At 43.1% G+C, this 27,397-nt stretch overlaps 1 protein-coding gene across 5 annotated transcripts in view; it reads right to left on the minus strand.

Annotated features, from left to right (window-relative positions):
* Positions 1-27,397, minus strand: part of ATXN7 (ataxin 7) — a 163,447-nt gene that overhangs the window by 53,696 nt on the left and 82,354 nt on the right. For 3 of the 5 annotated variants that reach the window (XM_061396501.1, XM_061396502.1, XM_061396500.1), the window contains one exon: positions 21,134-21,238. The exons of 1 other annotated variant lie outside the window; for it this stretch is intronic. In XM_061396501.1, coding sequence (XP_061252485.1) covers positions 21,134-21,238 — 105 coding nt within the window. Of the gene's footprint in view, positions 1-5,331; positions 14,941-21,133; positions 21,239-27,397 lie in introns of those variants that run through there. One more of the 5 variants, XM_061396504.1, reaches the window with a different exon arrangement.

Genomic DNA, 27,397 nt, shown 5'->3' on the forward strand with positions numbered 1-27,397 from the left:
CACCTACTTTGGCGGACTCTTCATCTGTCAAGCCTACCTGCAGGGCTGCAGGGTTTAAGTAAGTTGTAAAGCCCACTGTGGACCAGGGACCGGGAACTCCATAGCCAGGAAGACAGAGGCTCCCTGTTAAGTTCAGGTGGTGACACTTACAGACACCAAGTGGGAAAGGCCTGCTCATTATTTAAGCAGGCAGAAATCACTAAAGAACAAAGCAAACCCACTGCACCTTCTCCAGTGTGGTAAACACTGAAGTTTATAGATTTAGTTTACATGTCAGTCCGGGAAGATACTAAGCTCATCTCAGTGGAGAGCTCAGAACTTTTACAATTCATTAAAAATGAATACATTCATAAAGCAACCCAAAAAAGACATTCATTCACGTTAAATTACTTTATAATTAAAAAGCTGGCCCATTTTCCTAAGAGAACTGAGTCACTTAGGAAGAACTGAAGGTGAAAAGAAAAGTGCTGGTCGTTTACGGATCCAAAGGTGGCATTTTATGTAGGTGATCTAAGCAATGGCTCCCCAAACTCCCAAATTTTTCTCTAAGTGAAACTCATGATTTTGGGTGGGTTAGGTCAGGTGAGGTTAAACAGAATGAATACTCTGTTACAGAAAGACCTTTTTCCCCTTCTTTTCTTGGCCAAGCCATACAGCTTGCAGGATCTTAAGTTTCCCAACCAGGGTCTGAACCCATGCCCCACGCAGTGGAGGTGTGGAGTCTTAATGACTGGACCGCTAGGGACATCCTAGAAAGGCCTTATGAGAACTACCAACCCACAGGTCAAGGAATGTAAGATTTCATGGTGTCTCTTACAGTCCCATTCCACTAATACTCTATAACTACTCCCATTGAAAGCAAGGATTTTTAATAATCAAGCTTACATATGGCTATAAAATGTAAAACACAGATCCTTTGGCCAGACATAGTAAGTAATAACTGAATACACCAAAAGCTCAGTTTAGAAACGCTGGGTCATTCATTAAGCAGCCCTTTCAAAAATTTAAATTGCTTATTTTACATTCAGGTTGGAAATAACTGCTATGTGGCACTCATAGGTCCTAATTAACCCAAAGTAACCATCATATTTCAGTTTTGGGGCCACCAAACACAACTTACAAGGTGTCAAACTGGCATCATCTGTGTTTCATAAGGAGTACGACCCCTATGAAACATCAAAGATCAGGACTCGAGGCAGACTATATCTAAGCCTGCATAATATATATTATATATATATATTACAGCAACTGACTAGGCATACCCAGTTAAGCAACGTCCTAAGCAGTATCTGTGAAACCATGACTTTGGGTTTGACATAACTATTTTTTTCCCTAGTAAGTATTAAAAAAAAATTAGCACACTTTTAAAGTCACATCACGGACTGGAAGTAGACATAACACATTTAACAATATCTCCTCACTGCTCTCACCTTCAACTTCTCCCTGTAAACATTCTTGTTCTTTTCTAAAAGCAGTATCACATGTCTGACCAACAAACACAATCCAATTCTACTCCTGTCCTTACATATTATCTTTTAACCATAAATCTGCTTTTTCTTTGATTCAGTTTCTGGAGGGTCCCAAGGACTTGATTGGAATACTCCAGAGCAACCAGTGCATAGTCTGATGCTAAAAAGGAAGCAAATCGGTGGGACTGTGCCTGGAATGTTCAAATCTCAAGCTGGGGGATCCAGTGCTGACCTCTGACGTGCAGTACCTCAAAGGGTAGTGAGCCAAAAGCCAAAACTGGAGCCAGGAGGCCCTCTCAGAGCATGCTTAGGTGGGTTACCAATGGCACTGGATAACAGCGAGGAAGGAAAAGTCTTTACCACAAAGCCCGCGGCATCATTTCCACTAGAGAGACTTAACTGAAAAGGATGATTTCAACACTGGCTGCCCTAACAAATTAGTCTCCAACTGCAACTTCTGCCAAATGCATTTTTCCTCCCCCTAACGCAGAGGTGTTTTAAAATTCAAACATAGGGGGAAAGTGCAGAAATGAGAGTCATTTATAACACTTGGGCCACTTGAAACAACTTTTAGCCAAGGTCTATAATCAAATTATCAAGCTCTTGAAGTCAGTGCTTTATGACGGAAATAAAAGGCCCACTAAAGTATTCCAGGTCCCTTGGCATTTCCACGTCTCTGGGCAGGGCAGCCCTGCAGCATCCCCATTCACACTGGCTGATGAAAGAGAACAGATCACAAAGGGCAGATTACAAGGGAGAACGACTCCCAACTCCCCAACTCCGGAGGGGGAATGGACAGGCGTGAATGGATTGTAAATAATGTTGCTAAGAAAGGACCACAAATATGGCAACCTAAGATAATCCTCTCGCCAGGAATTCTTCCCAGGGGGGCTGTTCTTTCTGAACTTTGCTTTCAAGTATGTGAGAAATATGAAGAACTTATTGAATATCTGGAGGTAGCCCTCCCCTGCCATCTTAACTTGAAGCTCTGTGCAAACATTAGGGGAAAAAAAAATGGCCTTCCAAAATTCCAAATACTTTATTAAAGGAGATGGAAGGATAAAGAAAAAGAGGGGAGACCAAACGGTATAACTACTGATCGTCTCAGCTGGGAGAATAGTATCAGTTCTTCATCATTGTTTTCTCAAGACATCTTGCTTAAGGAAAACTCAATGGTCTAAAAAACCAGTTCATTTCCTTCAGGGGGCCCTTCCTATGCTCCTGCTTAAGGTGCAGACTTTGAACTGAGAGTTATCATCATGATCTCAGACAAACACACACAGATGTTTCTCAGCATATGTAACTTTGGGGAAAAGGCTGTCACTGCTCTGAGCAGAATGCAGCCACCAAACGACGCCACCTCTGTGATGTTGCCATCACCGTTTCAGACTACAGCAGGGATATCATGCAGTGTGTGACATGCTGGCTGACACTTCTACTTTGCTAACAGTCATAAGCACCTCTCTCTGCTGTCCTCAGGACGCACGGTGTCAAGCAAATGATCCTGACAGAGTACAGCAAGCACTCACCCCACCTGAAACAAACCCGATTTCGAGGTCTGAACGATGCACAGCATTCCCTGAATGCACCCCTTGGTCTCCCTCCCATCCACTGAATTGATAGGTCTGCATGCTTCAGGTATCAATGTATGACAAGGAACAAAAAGCCAAGACAAGAAATCCACCAGTCTTCAGTTACTTTTGGTTTAATCCTTTATCTGTTGGGAGAAACGCATCCTATACGTTCAGTGAACAATCATTTTAAGTTTAGCCTTCTAACGTGCTAACACCATGTGCGGATCAAACGGCAACACCCTCAGTCCTTATACAAACACGTCTGTAGTCACGTCTGGTCTACAGTTGGGTCTGGGTTCCAGTTTTTCTCTAATGAGAGATTCAAGGCTATCACCAAAATGCACAAAGAATTAAGAAAAACAAACTATGTCTTTACTGCTCTGCTGCTGCTAAGTCGCTTCAGTCGTGTCCAACTCTGTGCAACCCCATAGACGGCTGCCCACCAGGCTCCACCATCCCTGGGATTCTTCAGGCAAGAACACTGGAGTGGGTTGCCATTTCCTTCTCCAATGCATACATGCATGCTAAGTCGTTTCAGTCATGTCCAACTCTATGCGACCCCACGGACAGCAGCCCACCAGGCACCTCCATCCACAGAACTCTCCAGGCAAGAACACTGGAGTGGGTTGCCATTTCCTGCTCCAACGTCTTTACTACTCCAATCCAATTTTTACACACTCACACAAAGGGTAGGGGAGAGAGAAAAAATTAAAGCAACCTGGCAGAACTTCAAGCAGAGGAGTCCTTCTTGTTTTTTTTTTTTTTAAAAACAAAACTTCCATGCAGGAATCCCCTTAGGGAACACTGTCCTCTGAGGCCAGAAAGGAGCATCAAGTCCAAGGTGCAAGAGAATGACGGCACCATCTGCTGCAGAGTGCCGCACCAAGTTGGGAAGCCACATCTTTACTGCTGTTTCCCACTAGTTTTGTGGCCTTTACATTCCACTTTATTGGGAGGAAGGAGAGTAAGGGGTGAGAAGACCATGAACCTGGGAACAACAACAACCTCAAAATCACAACACAGCCCTTAAAGCCTCCTCATTAAATGTGCTCTGTTAATAAGGAATGGGTGATTCACGACTGAACAATGCCAATGTTTTGATGAGTTTGCAGCACGTGTTTTTTTTTCCCCCCCACCGAAGACAGAAAACAGCATCTGCCCCACCTACAGGCCAGGGCTGTCCACTAATCAACACCAAAGCGATATTCAAAAACGAAACCAGAAAACAGCAACTGTAAAACTGCCTGACGAGAAGTAAAAGTTTTGTGTTTTGTTTTCTTTTAATGAACAGCAGTTTGAATAAAGGTTTACAATCCTGTTTGTATTTCAAGTCCCGAAAACCGGCAGCTAAAGTTCATCCTCAATTAAAACCATCCGGTGAAGCACATTATTGCAGGAGGCATGAAATGTGAATCCAGCGAAAACTAAAGATCTCAACTGTCACCTCGCTTCCTGCTTGCAGAGGAGGCATGAGAGAGTTAAGGTAACTTTGAGACAGCCGCCCAACCCACCAGAGCAGAATCAGCTTGGCTGTACTGGCTACCTTAATAACACAACTGAAGGGAAAAAAAAATAGTCTTTTCTGGCAGGCAGTCGGTAATTAAATTTTTATACACTCAATTTAAGTTACTGAATGACTTCCCAGGGTTACTGTTTGTATTTTGAAGTTGTTCTTCCTCTTGACACAATGTTCTGCTTGCAACTTTGCTGTGGAATTGAAGAATCCGACAAAACGGCTTTCAAACACATTCTACAGGAAACACTGTGAACTGCCTGTCATGAAACCTCACTCACCGCAAGTGAGATAAAAAACAAACAGTCAAAGCGTGTTACAACGTTCCTCCATTTTTAGAGAGCGACGTAACCACTGCTCTCCCTGTTTGGAGATATGGGAACCGTTGGGTGCAAACCTCAGCATTTTGTGGGAGTTAATAGCAAACTCAACTCCAGCCTGTGCCTGACCTTTGGCCAGATCACTCGAATGACATTTCAGCATGGCTCCTGTGGCTGGCCGGCCGGCGGGGCGGCAGCTAATCCCTCCTGTTTCGATCACCCCCCTGCTCAGCGGGACTGCAAGGCGCACTCACCACCGCTCAGCTCAAAGAGCTCCGGGCCTGCTGGCGGGGCGGGACAGCCGCCAGAGGACGGGGGCCTGTGCCAGCTCGCCCCGCTCTGCTTTGCGTGGGGCTCCGTTCTGCTCCCAAAGACCTAGCCCACCTTCCGCATGCTCGTCCAGGACCGGGCCCCCAGCCAAGCCCAGCCTCTGAGAACTGCCTCGGAAAACTTACCGGGTAGAGTTTCCAGCCCCCGTGCGGAGGAAGGGCTGCTCCGAGGAGGCTTCTTGTCACCTTCCATTCACATAATTTGGTTGTGCTTCATTGCACACTTGCTACTGCAGGCTTGCATCATGATTTGGGTCTGCCCACCAACTCCAAATATGCTCCATGTTTGGTCTTATGTAACATTTGCTACTACTGTAAAAAGCACTTGAATTACAAAGGTCCTGGCAGATCAACAGAAAACAAGGGGTGGAGTCTAATTTCATCTAATATGGTCATAGAAGGCGTCCTGGCTGGTGTAAATTAATCCTTCTCTTGGAAAGGCTGCTGGCCAAAACTGGAGGAAGTTGGAATTTATGAATTTAACCGACTAGAATGTGAATTACTCACACCTGATTTTCCTGCATAACTTTAAACTGACAACTACTATCAGGTAAATTAGGAAATTTAAATGATTCATTATATATCTATACCTTAAGGCTAGACAGACCTAAAAGTTTTTAATATTATACATTTTTACAAATATCAGCAGTCTTTTTCCACATTTTATTTCTCCAGTATCTATACTTTAAACAAACAAAAGTTTATTATATCTAAGAATAGCTTTCCTTAAATCTAGTAAGAAAAATCTTCACCCATTTTCTGTGCCTATTTGTAAAATACGTCTAATTTCAGAAAAATATACACGTTACTGTCCACAGTTGAATAGCTGGATAACTGATGAACGCTGGGGACCTTTTAGGCTTTTAATCCAAAAACTTCTCTAAGTGGATCCTTGAAAACCATGTCTTCCTGCTTAAACGGGTTGCCTGTCTCCGCCGTATTACACTTTCCGCATCACTACTCCTCGTCCTGTTAATCGCCAAATCTTACTATCAAACAGACATGGAAAAAAGCAGCCAACTGATATGAGTTTTATGATAATAAAGGCTGCACACATAAACAGACTCAGATGCCTGATAGTTCAGAATGAACACTTTTAAATGTCAAAAGGAGGGGGGAAATTCCTCTACAAAATACCATCACCCAACACAGACTATTTGGCAAAAAGTCATGAATTACATGTGTGGAAAAGATTTGGCCTGGAAGGGGTGGGAAAGAGTTGTGAGGCATAGGAAATGGCTTCTGTTAGAACAGACACAAATTCTAAATTTACTGTAAAACAAAAGAGTAGTAGCCACATTGCTTTGTTTTTACAGCAAGCATTCGTATCCAAACCATGGCAGCAATATTAGGATCTAGAGGGCTTCTGAAACTGTTCCCCATCCTCCCTAGATTTCTGATTCTAACAATGCAAAACTATGGGGGTTCTTAAAATTAGGAGATTAGAAGGACACTAGGAAAGAGCCATCAGCAAGAAGTAGAAGCACAGAATGAGCAAATCCTTCCAAAGTTAATATGCAAAAATAAGACAATTAGGTTAATTCACTGAAGGGTTTGTTAAGCTAGCAGAAAAACAAAACAGAAACATCCTACTGCTGAACGACCTGACTGCAACGCATCACTCACTGCACCCACTGCCCCCCTTACCCCTGCCAAGGGGAGCTGAAGAGGCTCCCTGATGTTGCCAATGGCAGAACTGAACTGAGGGAAGGGGACCTACGCAAACTAAGTCTCAGCTGCACATCATTGCACTCTGAAGCCTGGACACCAGACTCCTTGCCGGTCTCCCAGCACAAATGCTCGCATTTCTAAAGCTTCCTTTTGTAGATGGTGCTGGTGCTAGTGGGGAAAACAATTCTTATGAGAACCAACCAAAGTACGACAATTTGGGGAACAAAGTCTTTCTGTAACCCTGAAAAATTTCAGGGTGAACTTCAGCAAATGTTCTTAAATACTACACACTACAAATGTTCTTAAGAACTACAAAGTATTCTTAAATATACCTACGTTTTCATATATAAACAAGAAGAAACTATCCAAATTGGTTCTGAAGACCTACATCAAAAAGGGGATGAATGATAGTGCAAGCTAGAAAAATAAAAATCGACACAATAAGAATATACACAAAAACTGAGCATCTACAGCTCAGACTGAACTTTTAAACACACATCTCTCTTAATGCCCTAATTGAAAATGTTTAGCCTAATGCCACCCTGTTCTGCTTGGAAAGCATTACTACTTTTCTTCAAACCCTAACCAAATAAAGTTTATATTGATATTACATTTCCTTATGATGGCTCATTCAGGGGACATGGTCACATTTCTTCTTTCTTGTGAAAAAAAAATAAATAAGTAAACAGACTACAGACTAAAAAAAGACTACAGACTAAAATACTGTTTTAATAGAATAACATCCATGCCTTACAGACCAAAAATTATAGGTACTGGCTGTGGTGTGGATGGTGTGCACCATCAGCTTTACTCTGGTTGCACAAAGGGAGTCCTGAACTGACACAAATTCTTCTGTGAATTAGCCTGCTCGCAGCAAACAGGCAAACCAGCAGCAGCTGGGAGGGGCCACGAGGGCTTGGGTTTGGGCGGCCGCGGCCTCAGCACTTTTCGTTGTGTAGTCTTGGGCGAGGGACCTCTGCCCTGGGGGGTCTGTGTCCTCCCCTGGGGAGCACTACTGGGGCCTTGATGAGGAGTAAAGAAGGTGACACATGTGCTGCGTACCTAGCACCTCTGAAATGCTCGGTAACTGTTGGCTATTACGATCAGGAAGGAGAAACTGGATGGCGGACGTCACTTGAAATAAAAGGAAGACTGAGATAATGACAGCGGTTTCTGTGATGAAAATTAGTGAGGTCCCCGACAAATCTTGGGATTTCCTAAATCCAACCCCGAGAAGCCAGCGGCGGTGTCATTTGGTGTTCTGCAGGGCAACAAACGAGCTGTCGGCAGTTGGGAAATCCTGTGTTCCTGTCACCGGCCGCAGCCAGTTCTCCAGTTTACAGGAGCACAACAAGCCTCCACTCACTCCACTTCAGTGTCTCAGCAGGCCGGGCGAGTTATAATTGGCCTTAATTGGCACTTACAGGAGCTTTAACATTCCTTACCTGCTGCCAAGGAGCACTTGAAAGGGGGAGAAAGTATTTTCAAACTTGGAAATACCAAGCAATTCATTCAGCTGTGGGCCGGGACGCCTGCTGTCCAGAATCAGATTAGCTTCACCAAGAAACTGCTGCTGTGTTATTATCCCGTGCTCATTAGGTGCTCCGGCAGGATTAGGAGAGGTGGGAGATGAGAGCTTAAATGGGATCATTCACCTTGGGGGCTCATGGCACACAGCCTTCCTCTGGTTGGCATCGTCCGCTCTGTTTGGTGGATGCGCCTTCAGGGCTCAGCCACACTTGGGGTGTGTGTGTCCCTTTTCAGCTGTTCAGATTGTTCAAAGGCAGCCAAATAAAGTATAACCTCATGGCCTGATTTACATAGGCTTTGTGTGAACCACAGTCTGACCTCAGCCCAGTCATTATTTGAGACACAAAGTGAACACTGTTAAAAGGTGACCAATCACACCAAATTCAAGGAGGATAATGAGATCAGAAGTAAAACTGACAATAGTTTTCACTGGCCCCACAACTGATCTCAACAGAAATTGTTGTCTTCTACAAGTCTACACATTTTGCAAAGAGGAATCTCAGCCTAACAGAACTAGATTTCTGCCCTAAGATAAATTCCAATCAGAGTGAAGAGAAATCTCCCATAAATGCCAGGAAAACCGTCTGTAGTTGTTTAAATGAATACTTGAAAAATCATCACTCCTTTTGAAAAACGTTTTGCCTCATATCACACAGTGAAGATACATGCTACGCTGGTAGTAAAAAAAGTTTGCCCTTGTTTGAGAAATGGACTTCAAAGTCAAATTACAGTTAATCACATTTGTGAATAAATGTGTAAAACACCCTAAGAGGCTTTAGAAAAAAACTGGAAGCTTACAAAAATAAATAAAATACCTACTCCTGGTGGCAGTACTGGCCTATGTGGCTAGTAGAGATACAAAGTATTAACAGACTTCTGGGAAAACCATCTAGTAACAGCTATAAACAAGGCAAAAAAGTATCTTTTTTGATCCAGAATCCATTCCTGAGACTTTTATCCCACAGAAACAAAATGAATGCGTGTAGCCTTTAGCAGGTTGGCTCCTGCTGCTTTCTTCCTGGAGGTAAAAGGCAAGAAACAAAGTGAATGCCCACAGACAGAGGGCCTGGCTGAGGACGTTATGGCACAGCCGCACCTTAAAACCTTAAGCAACCATTAAAAAAGGGGATTTGTGTTATCCTGGGATCTGGATGGATTTCTTTGTGGTTTTGCTGAATAGAGGAGCAGCAGAAGTGTGCTTATTAACAGGATCCTTCTTTTGGTAAAAACTATGACCTGCAGCCCCTGCTAATGAAACATGGGATTATATGCACCTGTAAAGAGTTATGAGCATGATAAAAATATAGAAGGATGTATACTAAGTTACATATGAAGAATGTACCAAGTTACACAGATGGATTACAGAGCGGAGAGGACCAGTACAACTGGAGAAGGCAGGGAAGCAGAAAGAGCCAATGAGATAAGAAGGCAGTAGGCTGAACTGAAAACAGCATGTTTGAGATTATTACACTTGGGAATCTACGTAAATATACATGACAGATGAATGCACCTCATATATTCAGGTGTCAGTCAAAAAATCCATAAAGAAACTGACTCAAGTTTTTGTTAGAAAAAAATGCACTGTGAAGAAAGCAGAAGAAAATTTTAAACAGCATGAAACTCTGGTATTAAATCAAAGGACTATCCTGACTATGGTACCCGTTTCATTTGTTTGGCTATGCAGACTGAGTCATTCCAGCAACATGACAAAGCACAGTAAGAATCACACAGTGTGTGCACAATAAGCCACTTTAGTCATGTCCAACTCTTTGCGAACCCATGGACTGTACCCTGCCAGGCTCCTCTGTGCATGGGATTTTCCAGGCAAGAATACTGGAGTGGGTTGCTATGCCCTTCTCCAGGGGATCTTCCCGACCCAGTGATCGAACTCTCATCTCTTATGTCTCCTGCACTGTCAGGCAGATTCATTACCACTAACATCACCTGGAGAAAATGCCTATTAGCCACTCTTGTGAAACAACACCTTAATTTTCTAAAGCTCACTACAAATCTTCTACAGCAGGAGTTTTAACAATCTTTTAAAACTATCAAGCCTAAGAAGTAATGAAATAAAGTTCATACTGGAGTTTATTTTTTACCCTAGGAGAGTACAAATCAAGAACTACATCATGTGTGATAAGGGGCTGACTGCTTATTTTAAATTGAGATAGTTACCTTCCTTGATCTCTTTTCATTAACTTTAGAGCACACAAGAGGAAAAGCTATACGATTTCTTTGAAGTTCAATTTGAGAACTGTTGACTTAAAGGCAAAACACAGAAGTAAATCTAAATACTGGAATTTCTATACACACAATAAGCAATGAGGAAGGCAACAGGTGAATTCAACCTTTGCCCACTGTCCCAAACCAGTTGTAGGGGCCTGAACACTGCATGGGAGGCATTACCCCAGTCAGGTAGTAGGCGCTACAGCATTCAGAAGAGATAAAAAAAAAACTCCCTCTTCTGGTCAGACATAAGACCACAGCTAAACAGGGCCAACACAGCAGGTGTGTGCATATCTCAACTAGTCAACACTAGTCACAAAATGGCCTTGTGAAACAATGACTGTCAGGAGAAATATCTTTTAGCAAATAGAACTAAAATATGGATTTATATCCTGAAATGTCCTCTTCAAAATCTGAAGCACAGCCATCCTAATGATTTCTAGGTGCAGCAGACAAGTCAAGAGTGGCACTGCTGAATATTAATAATTTATTGATTGATTTATGCTGCTGGACACTCACATTTCATTGCCTCATTCTGGTGCCACAAATCAGAACTGTTGACGTTGTTCGTTAAATCAGAGTAGCACTAACCTGGAGGGCAGCTCTGATCAGCCTCCAGGTGGAAAATCAATCCACTGAGATATTGACAGACATTCTCAAAGAAGAATGCATGTGATAATGTAGCACTAACAATCTGAATGTCTACCAACAGGGGACAGGTGAAGTTAAATACATTAAGGAAGTGAAATAACAGGCAATCTTTTTTAAAAAAGGAAGTAATGTGCACTAACATGGAAAAATAAGCTAGATCACTAAGTTTAAAAAAGTGAACTTGTAATAAATCTAATCTTTCACGGGTGTGAGGGAACAAGAATCATACAGCCAAATATTGCTTTGTCCAGGGTCTAGACACATTCCAAGTGTTTATGTCAACCTGCGCCCCTGGAAAGTAAGATGGAAGAGATTTATTTACTTATTCTTGCTGCATATGTGTCCTCTGTTGTTGGTTCATGTTTTTCTTATATGATGTGCATTACCATGTTAATAATGGAAAAAAAAAAACCCTCAAATACATGTGTTTTTCCTTTTTAATTAGAAAGTTTCTACTACCCAAACGAGAGGATCCTTTTGTTTCCAGGTTTACATGACTAAATTACTGTTCCACTTTAAAAAGGCAACAAAAACCCAAAAAGAATAAATGACTCCCAAGTTTTGCATCACTGCAATAACTATTTTCTATCTCTACAATCTTTGGAAAATGTCTGAAGATTTAATGCATATAATACATCATGACTTTTTGCTCAGGTCATTATACTTCATTGAAAAACAACAACAACAACAACAAAAGCCCATATACAAATTGAAATAACAACTCCATGATCCACAAGCTAAGTAAACCCATCCAGCTGCTTGTGAGCCATTCTCTGTCTCTTCTTTTCCAGTTCATCAGCCGGCCCTGCTGGCCTCCTACTTCTGTGCTGATTCCTATTCCAGCCGCACCTCTCAGCCTCTGCTGCTGCTGCTGCCCTGTTAGCCCAAGCATTCTCTCCAGATCCTGCCCTCACCTAGTCTACTGCAGTGGAGCCCACTAACCCTCCCCCTGCTTCTGCTCTTGTCCTCTGTTTCACTGAGCAACCACAAATCAGGTCAAGACCCTTTCTGACTCAAGAACCTCCAGTGACTTTGTACAGTCTGCACTGGCCAATCCAGATTCCTTTCATTTGGCCCCAGCACCCCCTTCTCCAACTTCAACCTGGCCCCCTCTCCTCCCCGCGCATTACTTTTCCGCCTCCTCTCTGGCCTTCCTGCAGGATCTCTGCACCTGCCAGTTTCTCTGTTTGGAACACTGCTCCTCCAGATCTTCACACGGCTGGCTCTTTTTCATCACACACCTTCCACATCAACTCCTCCGAATGGCTTTCTTTGACTAAGCCTTACCTAAAGTGTCTTGCCCCATTTTTTCCCTGACATTAACCCAAGCCTTTATCACTATCTGAAATCATCTTATTTTACTTGATTTCATTCTATTCACTCCATCCTCCTTAAACAGAATATAAGCTGCATGAAATCAAAGACTGCTTTCCTAGTTCACTGGAGAGAAATGCCTAGACAGGATGTACTCAATAAATATTTGCTTAATGAGTGAACAGTATCCTTGCCAATTTATGGCTTTTTTAAAAAGTCCCAAAGGCACAGATATTAATAAAGGCAAAGATTTCAGTATAAAGAAAAATCAATGTATCTTATAACTAGAAGTTAAAATGTAGCTCCTACAAATGGCATAAACAATACCATTTAAAATATACATGCTGATTATATAACCAAGGAAAAAAAAAAGATAAACTTATATTAGTTAGGGATAAAGTGATCCTTTATCTGATGCTACTGAAGTTACTTGAAAATTTTAACTTGCACTGTTTGGCTGGTGGTAGAGAAAAATTGAATTCACTGCATTAATTTTACATCATGCTCTTCAGTGACAAGAAGCTTAGATCAAACAGTCAACTTGGAATTTCCTTCGAGAATTAAAGTAACATCTACCCTGACATTGCTCATGTTTTGATGTGCCTGCTCTGGTTTGCTCCCTTCCCTGGTTCAGCCCTTGGCTGCTGGAGAAACGCCCAGCATACGTCTTTGAAGCAAAAGAGTGAAGTATTTTTGGCTCTGCAACAAATTTCAGTCTTTATACTGACTGCAAAAATATGCCAACCAATTCGCCAGAGAAGCTACAAAATGTCATAAGGCTGGAACAAAAAGAGAAGGAGCTTCGCTTTGGATATTTACTATGATTTAGGGTTAAATAAAGTGGAACAGGCCGAAGAGAAATCCAATGACTGTGCTAAATCAAGTATCTACCTATGACCATTACATCTTCAAATTACTAAATGTTCTCTCTGAGGTAACGGGTTTACACTGCTGACCCAGTCACTCTAGGCAAACTTTCAATTCCACCTGAGCTACAACCTCTGTCATTAATGACAGTTTTGTGACATGTGGAATTCATTACATCTTCTCTAGATTCTCCTTTAACTCTATACATCCTTATTATATGCAAAAGAAACAGATGATCAGTTCAGTTCAGTTGCTCAGTCGTGTCTGACTCTTTGCAACGCCATGGATGCAGCACATCAGGCCTCCCTGTCCATCACCAACTCCCAGAGTCTACCCAAACCCATGTCCACTGAGTCGGTGATGCCATCCAACCATCTCATCCTCTGTCGTCCCCTTCTCCTCTTGCCTTCAATCCTTCCCAGCATCACAGTCTTTTCAAATGAGTCAACTCTTCGCATCAGGTGGACAAAGTATTGGAGTTTCAGCTTCAACATCAGTCCTTCCAATAAGTATTTAGGACTGATTTCCTTTAGGACGGACTGGCTGGATCTCCTTGCAGTCCAAGGGACTCTCAAGAGTCTTCTCCAACACCACAGTTCAAAAGTATCAATTCTTCGACACTCAACTTTCTTTATAGAAACAGATGTTAGGTAGACAGAAAATAAAGCCTGAGACATTTTATCTATGTGAATGACACTGAATTTAGGAGTTTGATCTGTAAACTGGTAATAAAAACATCAATTCAGTGGGTCTCTAAGAAGAGGAAATAAGATAATGCAAAAACACTTTGTGAATCGTCAAGTCCTACTACAAATTATCATGACTCTGTGGACTTTTAAATTACTATCAATCCTAAAAAGATTAAATTATCACTGAAAGTTTCAGAGTAGAATAAGACCCAAACAACTGAAGAGAAAAAAAGAAACATTTTTTTCTTTATCCAAAAACAAAGTTACTTAATAGCCAAATGAAACAACTCATTCAAAATTCCTGAATCCGTTACTTTCTACACCTAACTCCATCAGATCACAAGAGGGAGAAAGTGTTTATTGAACAGCAAAACCTTTGCTCTGTGAAGCAGAGCCACTTAATTACACAACAGCAATCACTGGTCACAACTATGTTAAATTATTGTCAACAGTGGGATTGGCATTTTTGCAGAGACAGCCCGTGAGATGTCATACAGTAATATTTGTTTTACTCACACAGTCATGTTCTTTGAATCCAATTCACTAGCTCAAAAAACTGAGTAATTCCTATTTATTCATCTTCTGATGAAAATGACTTTTCAGAAAAATATAATTTATGCTAGCACCTAAAAAAATCCACCACCTTAGTGCATTAAGTCCCAACTATGCACGTGGCTGTTAACATTACAGGGTTTGTAATACCTACAAGTGGAGAAAGCTCTAAGATTGCAGAGGAGTGTCGGCGAAAGATACTTTCATCAAAAAGCCAGATTTATGACATCCCCATCTGTGAAGAGAGGCTGAGGGGCACATGTTCTACCCCAAGCCCAGACTTGCATGTCACTTACAGCAATGGGGAGGCACACGACACATAGTGTCAATGGATAAATGGCAAAGGGTACTTATCTGGGATCCTTATGCAGATCAACATGAGATCTGAGAATTCTGCTCCCGAGGTAAGGCATTTCCTAGACTAGGACTGGCCTCGGGAGACAGCTCCCTGAATAGCAGAGGAAACCAAATCCCACAGCTTCAACTGATGTTTCCCCAAACATGGAGTAGTTATTGCTCTCCAGCATTAACAACACTAAATCTCAAGTGAAAACGTATTCCCTTCCTAAATCTCCTTTACTTTTTGTGATAACATCACGCCACTCTGTGGATGACACTTGCCTAAAACGTAGTAGTCTCCCTCTAACTAAGGCAGCAGGCCTCGGGGCTCAGTGCTGGTCCTGGCAAGAGTAGCAACAAAGAACTGAATCTTTTCACACACAGCACCTATGGCAAAGGACATCAGTTTTCCCACTGATGACTCTAGTGAGGTTTTCTTTGTGAGAGATTTAAATAGAAGTGGTTTGATTTTAAGAAAAAAAAATTAAATGGAAGTAAATAAATCATAAAGAGGGAACAACTGGGGAAAAGGTGGCCACAGTCCATGTACTCGGACTCGGGGCCGAGCCACAAGGTGAAAAAGTGGGTCAGCCTAACTCATATGAGGCAAAATACTTCGGCAGCTGACATTCGAGCAGGGCTTCCATTAATTACAGAGATGCTAAACAGACAACCTGTCCAAGCTGAATTAACATCACTCATGTATTTCACCTAGGTAGGATCAGCCCATGTCTGCCTAAGACATGTTGACAGAAGTTATGGTATTCTTCACAAGCAAATTCAAATAGAAGCGGCAGGGTGCAAAGCAGTGCAGCACACAGCCTCTCAGAATCACCTACAAAGCTCCTTCAGCACAGAACCCCAGAGGCCCCCTGCAAGTCATCAGCTGACCCTACCTGTTCAGATCCATAGTAAATGTATATAAATGGGAATACACAGTTTATGCTATTCAGGAGCCAATTTAGGGCCAACACACTTACTATGAACGGAAGTATCTACTCAGATCCCCAACCTGGCTAACACAACCTCAAAAGAAAGGTGTTTCTGGCCACAGGGAATGTCATCATCTTAGTCCTCTTTCATACTTAAGGTTTCAGAGGCAATTACTGCAAGATTTCCAGGACATGATACAAAAAGTTAAAAATCAGTTTAAAAAAAGCAGGGGCCTCCTCTCATGCCATCCTTGCTAGACTCAACAAATCTCTGAGCGCCGATCTGCGTCAGTCCCTATGCCAAGCACAGGAATACAAAGCAGCAGCCCCATGGAGGGAGGGGATTGGCTGTGAACACAACACATCCTGGCCAGCCCTTGGGTCACAATCAGCCGAGGGAGCCGTGTGGAATGCAGACCCCTAGGTCCTCTCTCTGGCTCCTCCCAGACCACCAGTCTGCAGTGGGTAGGAGGAAGGGGCCACTTAGGCAGCTCCCCTTTGATTTGGAAGCCCAAGAGGTTTTGGATCCACTGATTCAACTGTATGTTGAAAATCTGAAATTAGCAGTAAGAAACATCTCACTCCTAAAAATACTGAATAACTAAATAGAAGTACGAGGCAGCTGGGACTATTTCAAAACATTAAAACAACAACTAGAAAGCATGGTATTACTATACAGTTTCCAAGAGAGTCATCTATACGACAAGAGTGATCAGACTACAAAATGGAAATGCTAGAATGACACTACAGTCACTCACCATCACAGACCCAGTAGAAATCCTGGTGAATGGCAGCTCGGCTAGCAAAAAAGTACAGACACAACATTGCGGGTGTGGCTCCAGACCAGTGCAATATAGTGAACACTTAGTAGAGCAAGTGACACAAATCCTTTGGTTTCCCAATACTTAAAGTTACGTTTTGTGTCATACTGTAGCTTATTAAGTGTGCAAAAACATTATGACTTAAAAGAACTGGAGTGGGTTGCCATTTCCTTCTTCAGGGGATCTTCCCGACCCAGGGATTGAACCCAGGTTTCCTGCATCGCAGACAGATTCTTTACCAGCTGAGTTACCAGGGAAGAACATACATACTTTAGTTAAAAAAAAAACAAAAAAAAAAACAACTGTTTCTAAAGAGCTTCCCTCATAGCTCAGCTGGTGAAGAATCTGCCTGCAATGCAGGAAACCTGGGTTTGATCCCTGGGTTGGGAAGATCCTCTGGAGAAGGGAAAGGCTACCCACTCCAGTATTCGGGCCTGGAGAATTCCATGGAATGTATAGTTCATAGGGTCACAAAGAGTCGGACACCACTGAGCGACTTCCACTTTGTTTCTAAAAACGCTAACCATCATATGAGACTTTAGCAAGTTGAAGCAGCAACAAAAATCACTGATCAAAAATCACAATAACGCAGTAACAATAAAAAAGTCTGAAATGTTTCAAGAATTCACAAAATGTGACAGAGACATGAAGCCAGTAGATGCTGTTGGAAAAATGGGAGTCAAGGAGTTTGCTTGACACAGAGTTGCTCCCAACTTTCAGTCTGTAAAAGACACACTCTCTGTGAAGAACAATAAATCAAAATGCAAGAAGTGAGGTATGTCTGCAGGTCTCTCACTATTTTGGATAACAACCTGCTCACAAATTCAGAATAACATTATCAACATGAACTGAGTGATAAGCCGTGCTGCTACTGTAGCTTCCTCCCTGTCACTGCCAGACAGCAGTGGTTTTAAAGGAACTGTCTGCTGAATTTTATAGCAACTGCTCATTTGTTCATAAAAGTCACAGATGAGTATCAGTAAGACATGAATTCACAGAAGACTGCCCAAACATCTTCACCTAGTTCATCAGAAGATAAGACAGTAGAATCTCTCTTTTGGCAGGTGCCAGTTCTTCCCAATACAGTGATAAACAGCTTGCAATGGCTACTTAGAAATTTCTTGAATTTCAAAAACAGGTTTTGCTTTTAACTCTGGAAAATAAACATGTAGCAATAGGCCTTCTAGAATTACAGCAAAGGAGAATGGGTTGCAAATACTTCTTTCTGCTAAAACCCCTCACCCCAAAGACAGAAGACACAGTGGCAACACTGGGAATGGTTCTTGGTCCTGGCCCCCTGACCACCTCTCTTTTTCCAGATGAGTGAGCTATCACCCCTGAACTAGGCCAGGGACATCACATGGTGCCTTCCTCCACTTGATGAAGTTTCCCCCAGGCCCATACACCTAACCATCTCCAAACCTCCTGTTTATTCCATCAGCCTTCCCTTGGCTGCTGACCCCAAAGAGGAACCTCCTTCTACATTTCCCAACTGAATCCCTCTGTCAGCACCTGGCCCTCTTCTTTCCACCAGAGACCCTCTTGCCTCTTACAGCTTGAATAGCTCCCTTGCCACTAGAGGGACCAAAGCCCCCACCCAGTGGCCTGTGTCAGCTGCACTTCCTGCCTGCCTTCAGAAGGCACTGGAATATGTACTGAGTCTTACATTCACACCACCCCTTCTTCTACTTTGGAAGTCAGCACAATTCCTTTGTCACTGAACACGTATCTTATTAGAAGATGCTATGTATGCTACAGACGGATAGAGAAAAAGAGAAGAAATATGATTTCAAGACACTCTCCCCTCCCCTACCTCACCCCCAATATACAGACATTCATTCTATGAGACACAGAGGAAGATAAAGAAAATCATCTCCAAGAAACGTGCTGTAACTGAGTGAAGTGCTTCTGGAAGAGGGGACCAAGAGGGCCTCCTCCTGACTAGGGAAGGCCTGGAAGAAGGAACATCCCTAAGTGGGCTTGATGCAAACAGTAGCTGTTTTCACACTGCATCACTAAGCCAAATCACTTAGGTGTTAAAAACCCTGCAACAGGTTCCCACTGACATAGCAAGCCCGGGGTGTCTGATGGCACTGAATCTCTCTGAGCAGCCCCAGCCTTGCCCTGGCACACAGCTCTTCCCCACGGGGTACATCAGCTCCGGCCAATGGAGACTCTGTGGAATACATTCCAGACAGCCTGGAATTTCCTGCCTCCGCGTTTGCTCCCATCAGCCCTGTGGCCAACCTGGCGCCACCAAATATGGCTGTGCAGTGCACAAACTGTGCTACTGTGAAGGCCCTGTCCATCCCCATCAAAACACACCCCATTTTAGAGGATCGTAGGTGATTTTTTAAATATTTTCTGCATTTTCCACAATGGACATGTATTCCACACCTAAAAACTGACGGGGACAAGTTGCACATGGGAAAAACAATGCATCCTACTCTTCGGAATAGCCTGATGTGAAGAAGGCTATTTCCTTTAAGAAGCCTACCCCGAGTTATAGCGGAAGGAGCAATCTGCGCTCCTTCTTCTTAAGGTTTTGGACTGCTCTGTGAGTTCCGACACACATCTTTCTGTACCCACAGCGGCACCTCCCCTCTCTCGCAGACCTGTCAAGTGTCAGGTATGCACAAGGGGCTACACGACACTGCTGCACTTCATCCTCTCTGGGAACCAATGAGGTTGCTATCACTGTCCCGACATTATAAACAAGAAGCTCAGGTTGGAAAACTTGCTCAAAGCGAACAACTAACCTATGGTTCTTGCAAGTTTAGATGTAAATCCAGTCTGGTCTGGCTTCAAAACCCATAACTCCAAAGCACTGGGCAACTGGCTAACTGTCTTTTCCAATACCAGCCACTTGCGGAGTCTTAAGCAGGGAGACCATATCTTATTCAGCTTGGTGCTCACTCTGGTGCCTACTCTGGGGCCTCATCCAGAAGAGAAAACTCAAAGGACCTTTTTATGATTACAGAAAAGATTCCTTGGGGGAAAATGGTGGGATTTGTGACCGTGAAGGTGTGACTTCGAACAACGGCAGCCCAGCCCAACAGAAAGCCCTGCAGGTTCCAAGCTGGCCTGTGTCTCCGGCCCTGCTGCTCCCACAGCCTTACTCTGGGGTCATCTTCACCTCTGAACTCTCTCCTGCTTGCACCCTCTTCCCACAGTCTGCCCTAGCGAGAGAGATGGTCCTGGGTTCTTCCCTTACAGAAGCCTTCCAGTGCCCCCAGGCAGCTTCCTCCTCGGGCCTACAAGCCTGTACAAGAACAAGGGCCCCACCCAGAAGGCTGACTCCCGTGTCTCTACCTCCCTCACTAACTTTACGAGCCTTCTGCAGGTCTGCGCACTGGCGCTCCCCTCTGTCGCACACTTTTATTCCAGATCCCTGCATGGGTGACCCCCTCTCATCACTTAGGGCTCGGGTCACCAGGATCACCGCCTTAGAGGCCTTGCTTAAACAGAAAGACCCTGTTGCTATTCTCTGTCTCAAGTCTATGTTTGTAGCTGTGAGGACAACAATGAAACAACTTGCAGTTATTAAAAAAAAAAAAAATACGTCCAGTTTTGCCTTTCTCTCCAGCGAGATTTTGAACCCCATGGAGGTAGAAATGATAACCACATCCCCATGCCTGAAACAAGGTGAGCACTCAAATACTTGTGAGTTGCTACTGACTCTAACTGGGTATAAAATTAAACTTTATGATCAGAATTTTTTTTTTTTTTACCAGTATGACAATGCAAAACAACCTTATTTGGAGTCTCCCATGATTGACACCCAGTTAACAACAGGCCTGGAGTCTCACAGCCCAGGGAAGGCTCAGAGGTTCGTGAAACCCCTGAAGTCACAATGCCTCATTTTAAGTACATGCACATTTTGATGGGGGAAGACAGCATAGTTCCACCATATTCACAAATTAGAACATCAGACAGATTTAGAACTACTGAACTTGGACATTTCAAAATCACATTTCTTTTAAAAAGAGCCATGTCTCTATACTCTGTATCTATATATAATTTTACCACCCACTAAATTCACAACCATGGTATCTAGAAGAAAACAAATATTTTACTCCACTGATGCAGTATTTCAATAAAGATTTTATGAAATATGTTTTTCCCCTAATTTTAATAAAAATCAGAAAAATGCACATTCCTTTCAAGAAAATTCAGAAAACACCTAACATCTGATAGGCATTAACCCATTCAATGAATTAAAAACCTACTTCCTGACAGAGGGGAGGAGTAGTATACCCCACCCTTGCTGTCACAGCTTAATCCTGCTCTACCTTTTTACCCTCTAATAATGATTTTTAAATGGTTAAGCACTTACCGTAATGTGATTGAAATGCCTGTGGTTTGACAACCTGATTACAGTCGTTACACACCACCAAGTAGAAATCATCGTGGGCTGGACAGAGACCAAATATTGGCATGTCTGCAATAAAGACAGAGAGCATCACTCACTCACGTGGTTCTCATTAATAGGAAACCATCTGGGGTGGTGATATTCCTAAAAAAGCTGCCTTATGATAAAGTGCACAGGATAAAAGTTATTCCAGTTTAAAAGTAACTGATGTGATGCACCATGACTATGAAGAGAGAAATCAAATCAGGCTTACAGAAACACCATTATAAAGGGTTAAAATAAAATGCACAAGAAATCATTAGTATGAGGTAAAACAGACCAATGTATTAAAATACGATCCATGAATCCCCTCACACAATAAAGCAACTTCAGGAGAAGTCTAATAAGGGTTATGAGGAAGACTCTGTAACCACAGAAAATGTCTAGGAATTCACAAAGCAGTACCATCTAATGGTTTTATTTAACTATGCATTCTATTCCAGCCATCAAGTCTCCAAGTTCTATGGAACAGTTAATAAAGGAAGCAGAGGTTTCTCTTAGAGGAAAATTGCTGGTTTCGTCAATATGTAATACAAAGAAAACTATTTTCATACTTTTTTTTTCTGGTCACAACTAACCTCCAGTCCTTTTGTTTACATACTGATGCCACTGGAGAGAAAGAACTTCAGTACAAGCATAACACTGCAAACATTAATCTCAGTTCAATTACTGGAACAGGGCAAAATACAAGTTGGATTTTTTTATAGTGAGAACTTAAACATAAAACTAGTCTACCTGCATATATGTGTAAATTGAAAGTACACTAATTGATACTTGATAACACACGGTTAACCAAAAAATCCTAACTGCAGACAATTAATAAAAATTGCAACAACCAAGGGAACAGAGCGAACATTTCAAATCCAGAATCTTAACTCTTTTAAATATTGCAGAATTGGTATTTTACACTAGATGCACTACTTAGAATATCTGCAATGAATGGATAATTAGCACATTTCAATTGGGCAAATTTTTTAGTAAACCAAATACCAAGTTTAAAGGGAGGGAAAAGATCTAAAAAGCTGATTAGCATCTGCTTTCTTTCCTGTAAGATTTAATTTCAGCCTTTTCCACCCTGGGTGAACTGGGTGGTTTTAAAGGAAACAGAAAATGCCCTGAGGTGATGTAAAGTGATGATAATCTCTAAAATATCAAATTCCTGATCTAATATCTTCACCTGGCTATAGCTCAGATTTTTAGACAGTTTCTATTTGCGCTGAACTACACAGATAGCCTTTGAATCTGAAACATACCAGGGAGGGACACGATTCTGGGATGCAGGAGCAGCACCAAACACGTTCTTCGTGCTATGATCTCATTTTACCCTTGCAATTACTAAGGCAGATACCATTATAACCCTGCTGTGGAGAGGAGGACACTGATTCATAGAAAGGTGAATACTTTGTCTAAGTCAATACCTGAGATTTCATTCTGACTCATAACAGTGGCTTGAATTTGGTCCCTTTAAGACCAGAGGAATACGATTTCTAGAAATTCTTTCCAGATGCCAACTCCAATAAGTTGACTGTCAGGGCTGAACACCTTTGACCGTATAAACTGAGAGAAGAACATAAGAAGGTTCTAACAGATTGCTGATTTCTGTGACTAAGCTTAACAATTTCATGACAAGAGCCAAACGGTGTGCTATTTTCCTCGAAAGCAAGCCCACACTGAGTTAAAAATAGCGCACGTGGGAGAGGGGAGAGGTGAAATCCACGCAGTGATCCACATGTAATAGCTACTTTCCATGGCTACATTTGACATGACATTTCATTGAAAAAAAAAATTAGACTAGTAGTTTACCTTAGGTTCCATATACCCCTAGGTTAAATGACTCTGATTCAGGACCATTAAGATGGAAAAGCTGAATTACAGAAATGGCATAACATTCATAACTTACAGCTAAGAAATATGAAATGTCTATAAATATAAAATCAATAGTTTCATTAATGAAATCAACTTAATTAGTTTTATTAATTAAACAGTAGCTAAAGCATTAAATTAAGTGATCTCGCCCACACTGGCGCTCTGTGATGACCTAAAGGGATGAGATGGTGGGGGTGGGGGGTGGAAGGGAGGCTCTAGAGGGAGGGGATATATACATATATATATATATATATATATAAAAAATTATGGCTGATTTGCACTGTTGCATGGCAGAAACCAACACAGCAATGTAAAGCAATTATCCTCCAATTAAAAAAAATAAGTGATTTCAGTTGAGACTGAATTCAGTTTAGACTTGGGCCTCTGCGATGTGCCTGGTTTGCGTGGTGTCTCACAGCACTCTATGTCAAGCTATGTGTATACGATAATGTCACTTTGCCAGAGAAGCAGATACTGCTGGGAATTAGCCCCCACCTCTTTATAAATAAGGCAATTGTAAAAAAAACAAAAACAAAAACAAAAACAAAAACTGTATCCATCCTTTCAAATAATAAGAATGTGACTGGCCACAATGAGGCTTATGTAGAAAACTGCTCTTTTTCTGTTCTGATTCCTTTCATCCTTTTGTGAGACTCGGAAACACTAATAAAACTAAGAGAGTAAGGGGTCATCCTGTGAGCACCAGGAATCTATACTTCTGCAAATAGTTCAATTTCTTCAATAACTTACAATTTTTTGCAACTGATGATGACAATAATGATGATAACCATATGGAATTTACTGAGAGACTACTATGTGGTAAGTTCTGAACTAAGCACTTTTTATAAGGTGTATCCTACAATAGGAGCCTAATTTTACTAATGGAGACAAGAACATGTGTAGTGTCACCCAGCAAGAAAGTACAACCAGGACTCAAACTTAGGTTTGCACCATCTCTGAAATCAGTTCTTCAGCTCTTAGTAGCACGTCACATCTCCCTAAAAAGCCAGCATGTGTACGCATGTGCACTCACACAATCCCCGTGGAAATGATAGTACACTGAAGTACACTTCATGCTACCCTATGAAACCAAGTTCCTGTGAGAAGAACCCAAAGCAACTTGACTTTTGAACCTAAAGCAACTTGAATTTTAGCTTTCTAAATTCTTCCAGATATCCATATTTAGACGTAAACTAGGAGATACAAAATAATTTAAATGTCTTCTTCAGGGGGAAAAAAAGGAGTTCTATATCCTTTTTCTGCACTGAGACATTCCAGAGGCCTTAGCAACAGGAACAGCGTGTGGAATGTTGTGGTAACAGAGAAAATGAAATAATTTTTGTGAGAAACAGTTTCCCAATACTTTTAAAGTGTAAGTTCACAATCAGCCATCTATAAGTTAACATATGGAACTTGCCCAAATGCAAGAAGGAAAAAAAAAAAAAAAGCTTCATTTATGACAGAAATCTAGAAAGAGTTCCTATCAAGCTAAACTGAGTTCCTATTGAGTTAAAAAAAAAAAAGTTTACAAAACAGTCTTTAAATACACAAGTTAAATCATTATATGAAATACAATAAAAAGTTTTAAAACCGTACTTGATCCCATGGACTCTGACCTAATTTGAAAGAATGGATTTTATTGTGTGTAGGTCCGAAATTTTTCTCAGAATTCAGGTCATCCCAACCTTCCAATTAGTGAGTGGCCCGGCACCCACATCTAGGCCATCATGTATCAACCCTTGGAGACCCCAGGCCAGCAAAGCAGGAAGGACTGGGTCCAGTTCCACGGACGCGTGAGCAGAGCCTCCCCAGTCCTGTGCAGAATAACGGCCCTCTGCCCAAAGCCAGTCCTGACCAGTTACTTCGGTGCTGCCGCCCTCCCTGGAGGACTGCGCTCAACGACCAAATGGACGCTGCAGCCAAACACTGCACCTTTGCAGTCCCCTGCGCGCCTCCCCTCTCCCACGCACCCGGACTTCCACATGCCAACAACGCCCACATTTCTGTCTCTAGCCCAGACGGCTCCTGAGCTCTGTCTAGACTCACATATATCCAACTGCCTCCCAGACACCGCCATCTGGATGCCTTTCATACATCTCCGATCAAACGAGCACGTCCAAGAGAGCAGTGCTTCCCACCCTGCCTGTCTCCCACCCCCCACCCCAAGATCATCCCCGTTTTGTGTCAATGACCCTTCTCATCTTCGGAAGCTACACCCCGGACATTGCCCCTGACGCCTCTTTCCCTCATATCACCAGCAGGTCCGGTCACTCTACTGCCGCTGGCCACTTCTCTCCCTTGTTTAGGCCCCACTGTAAAGCCTGCCCCCAGCACCTTTCCTGAGCACCGTGGAAGACATCTCCCATACGGCTGACAATCCCTTCCACATGGGTGCCTGAGTAAATCTGACACTCTCCAACAGATCATGTGACGACTGTTAAAATTTCCCAAGAAACTTCCACTCCTACGGAATAAAATCCCAGCCTTTACCATAACCCTCAAGGCATGGCCAGAGGTTTATCCTCCCCGCTCTCCACTCCCTGTCCCCTCAGCCCCTGGCCCTCTCTGCTCCAGGCACACTGACCTCCATTCTCTCCTTCTAAAGCTTTTTCTCTGCCAGGCGCTGCCCTTGCTCTTCACATGATGCCTGGTGCATTCTCACACATCAGAGCTCAGCCCAGCTGTCATCTCTTTACAGGGCTATCTCCAGCCCCTCCCCAACCACGCTCAGTCACAGGCCTTGTAAGCAGAGTGGCTAACAGTGTGGGCCACTCCCCAGCACTCTGAATCCAATGTGATCTTGGGAAAGTTCCCTAACCTCTCTGAACTTCAGTCTCTTCGTATGTCAAACAGTGATGATCATATTACCTATCACACCAGGTGCCTCCGAGGGTAGAAAGGCTTTAGAAGACCCCAGGAAGTGCTCACTCATGTCCCCCGCAGCCTGGGAGGTAGGAGTCATGCATCCTCACCATACTGCTCAGCCAACTAAGGCACCCAGACACTGAGATTTCACAAGCCAGTAAGTGGCAGAGTCAAGATGTGAACCCGGGTCTGCTGGACCCCAAAGTCCAGACAGTTCCCAGTGTTCTCCCAGAAACAGCCAGAAGCTGCCTTCCCCATGTGCGCCCACTGTCGGTGCCCAAGGCCAGAGCCCTGTGACCTCTGCACACCAGTACAGAGCTCCAGACGGAGTTCCTGAGTTTCTACCCTCTTCAGCCTCCTCCACTCTGCCACCAAAGCCACCGACCTACAGAGTAATAAAGTTACTCCTCTCCTTGAACGCCTCTGCTGCCTCCCAAGTGGCCAAGTGGCACTGGAACCCTGACCTACTTCTCTATAAGCACGGGCCTCGCACCCTGAGTCCTCACAGCTCTCCAGGTGGAGTCAGCCTGCTCTAGACTCAAGGCTGTGCAGGTCTTCTCAGAACCTTCTTGTTCTCTGCAGTCCTATGTGGACACAACTGTGCCTGCAGCAAAGAAAGCTTTCCTCTCTTCTTTCTGGAATCCCCACTATTCAACAAGAGCTATGCTCATACTCACATCCCTCACGGTCTGTCACTCACTGATGAGGACTTTGAGTATAACGTGTACGTGGATGACTGTGTAGCTCTGTGTGACAGCAGACCCCTTGCCTTGCTTAGCAGATTCTGAGAAGTGCACTCTCGCTGTGTGATGGTGAAGCAATGTCTGGCATCTGGAAATTTCCCACAGCTTCCAGTTGTTCTTTGGATAAAAACTAAGGTCCCTGACAAGGCTGGCGCCCTGCTCACGGCCTTTGTTCTGTCCCTGATGCACACCACGCTGTCTCCTGTCACAGCAGCATGGTGCCGGCTGTTCCCCCTGCTTGGACCCTGTTCCTCCAGATCCTCACCTGGCTGGTTGCTTCACTTCATTTGGTCTCAGCCTCAATGTCACATCCGTGGAGACTTGGCTGGTCAGGCCCCTGTCTGCTCTCACAGCCCTGCCTTTGCCTTGCCACACAGCACCGAGCCCCGTTTGTAACTACTCATCTAACTGTGAGAGCCTTAACCTCCTCCCACTAGACTAAGCTCCACATTTGTCTTGTTTTCTGCTCCAGTGACAGTGCTTAACAATGCCTAACCTGAAGGATGAGGGGTGAGGGTGTTAGTCTCTTAGTTGTGTCCAACTCTTTGCAACCCCATGGACTACAGTCCACCAGGCTCCTCTGTCCATGGAATTTTCCAGGCAAGAATACTGGAGTGGGTAGCCATTCCCTTCTCCAAGGGATCTTCCCAACGCAGGGACTAAACCCGGGTCTCCTACATTGCAGGTAGATTCTTTAACATCTGAGCCATGAATT

This window comes from Bos javanicus, chromosome 22 (genome assembly GCF_032452875.1).
Source record: "Bos javanicus breed banteng chromosome 22, ARS-OSU_banteng_1.0, whole genome shotgun sequence".
Classification (NCBI taxonomy): domain Eukaryota; kingdom Metazoa; phylum Chordata; class Mammalia; order Artiodactyla; family Bovidae; genus Bos; species Bos javanicus.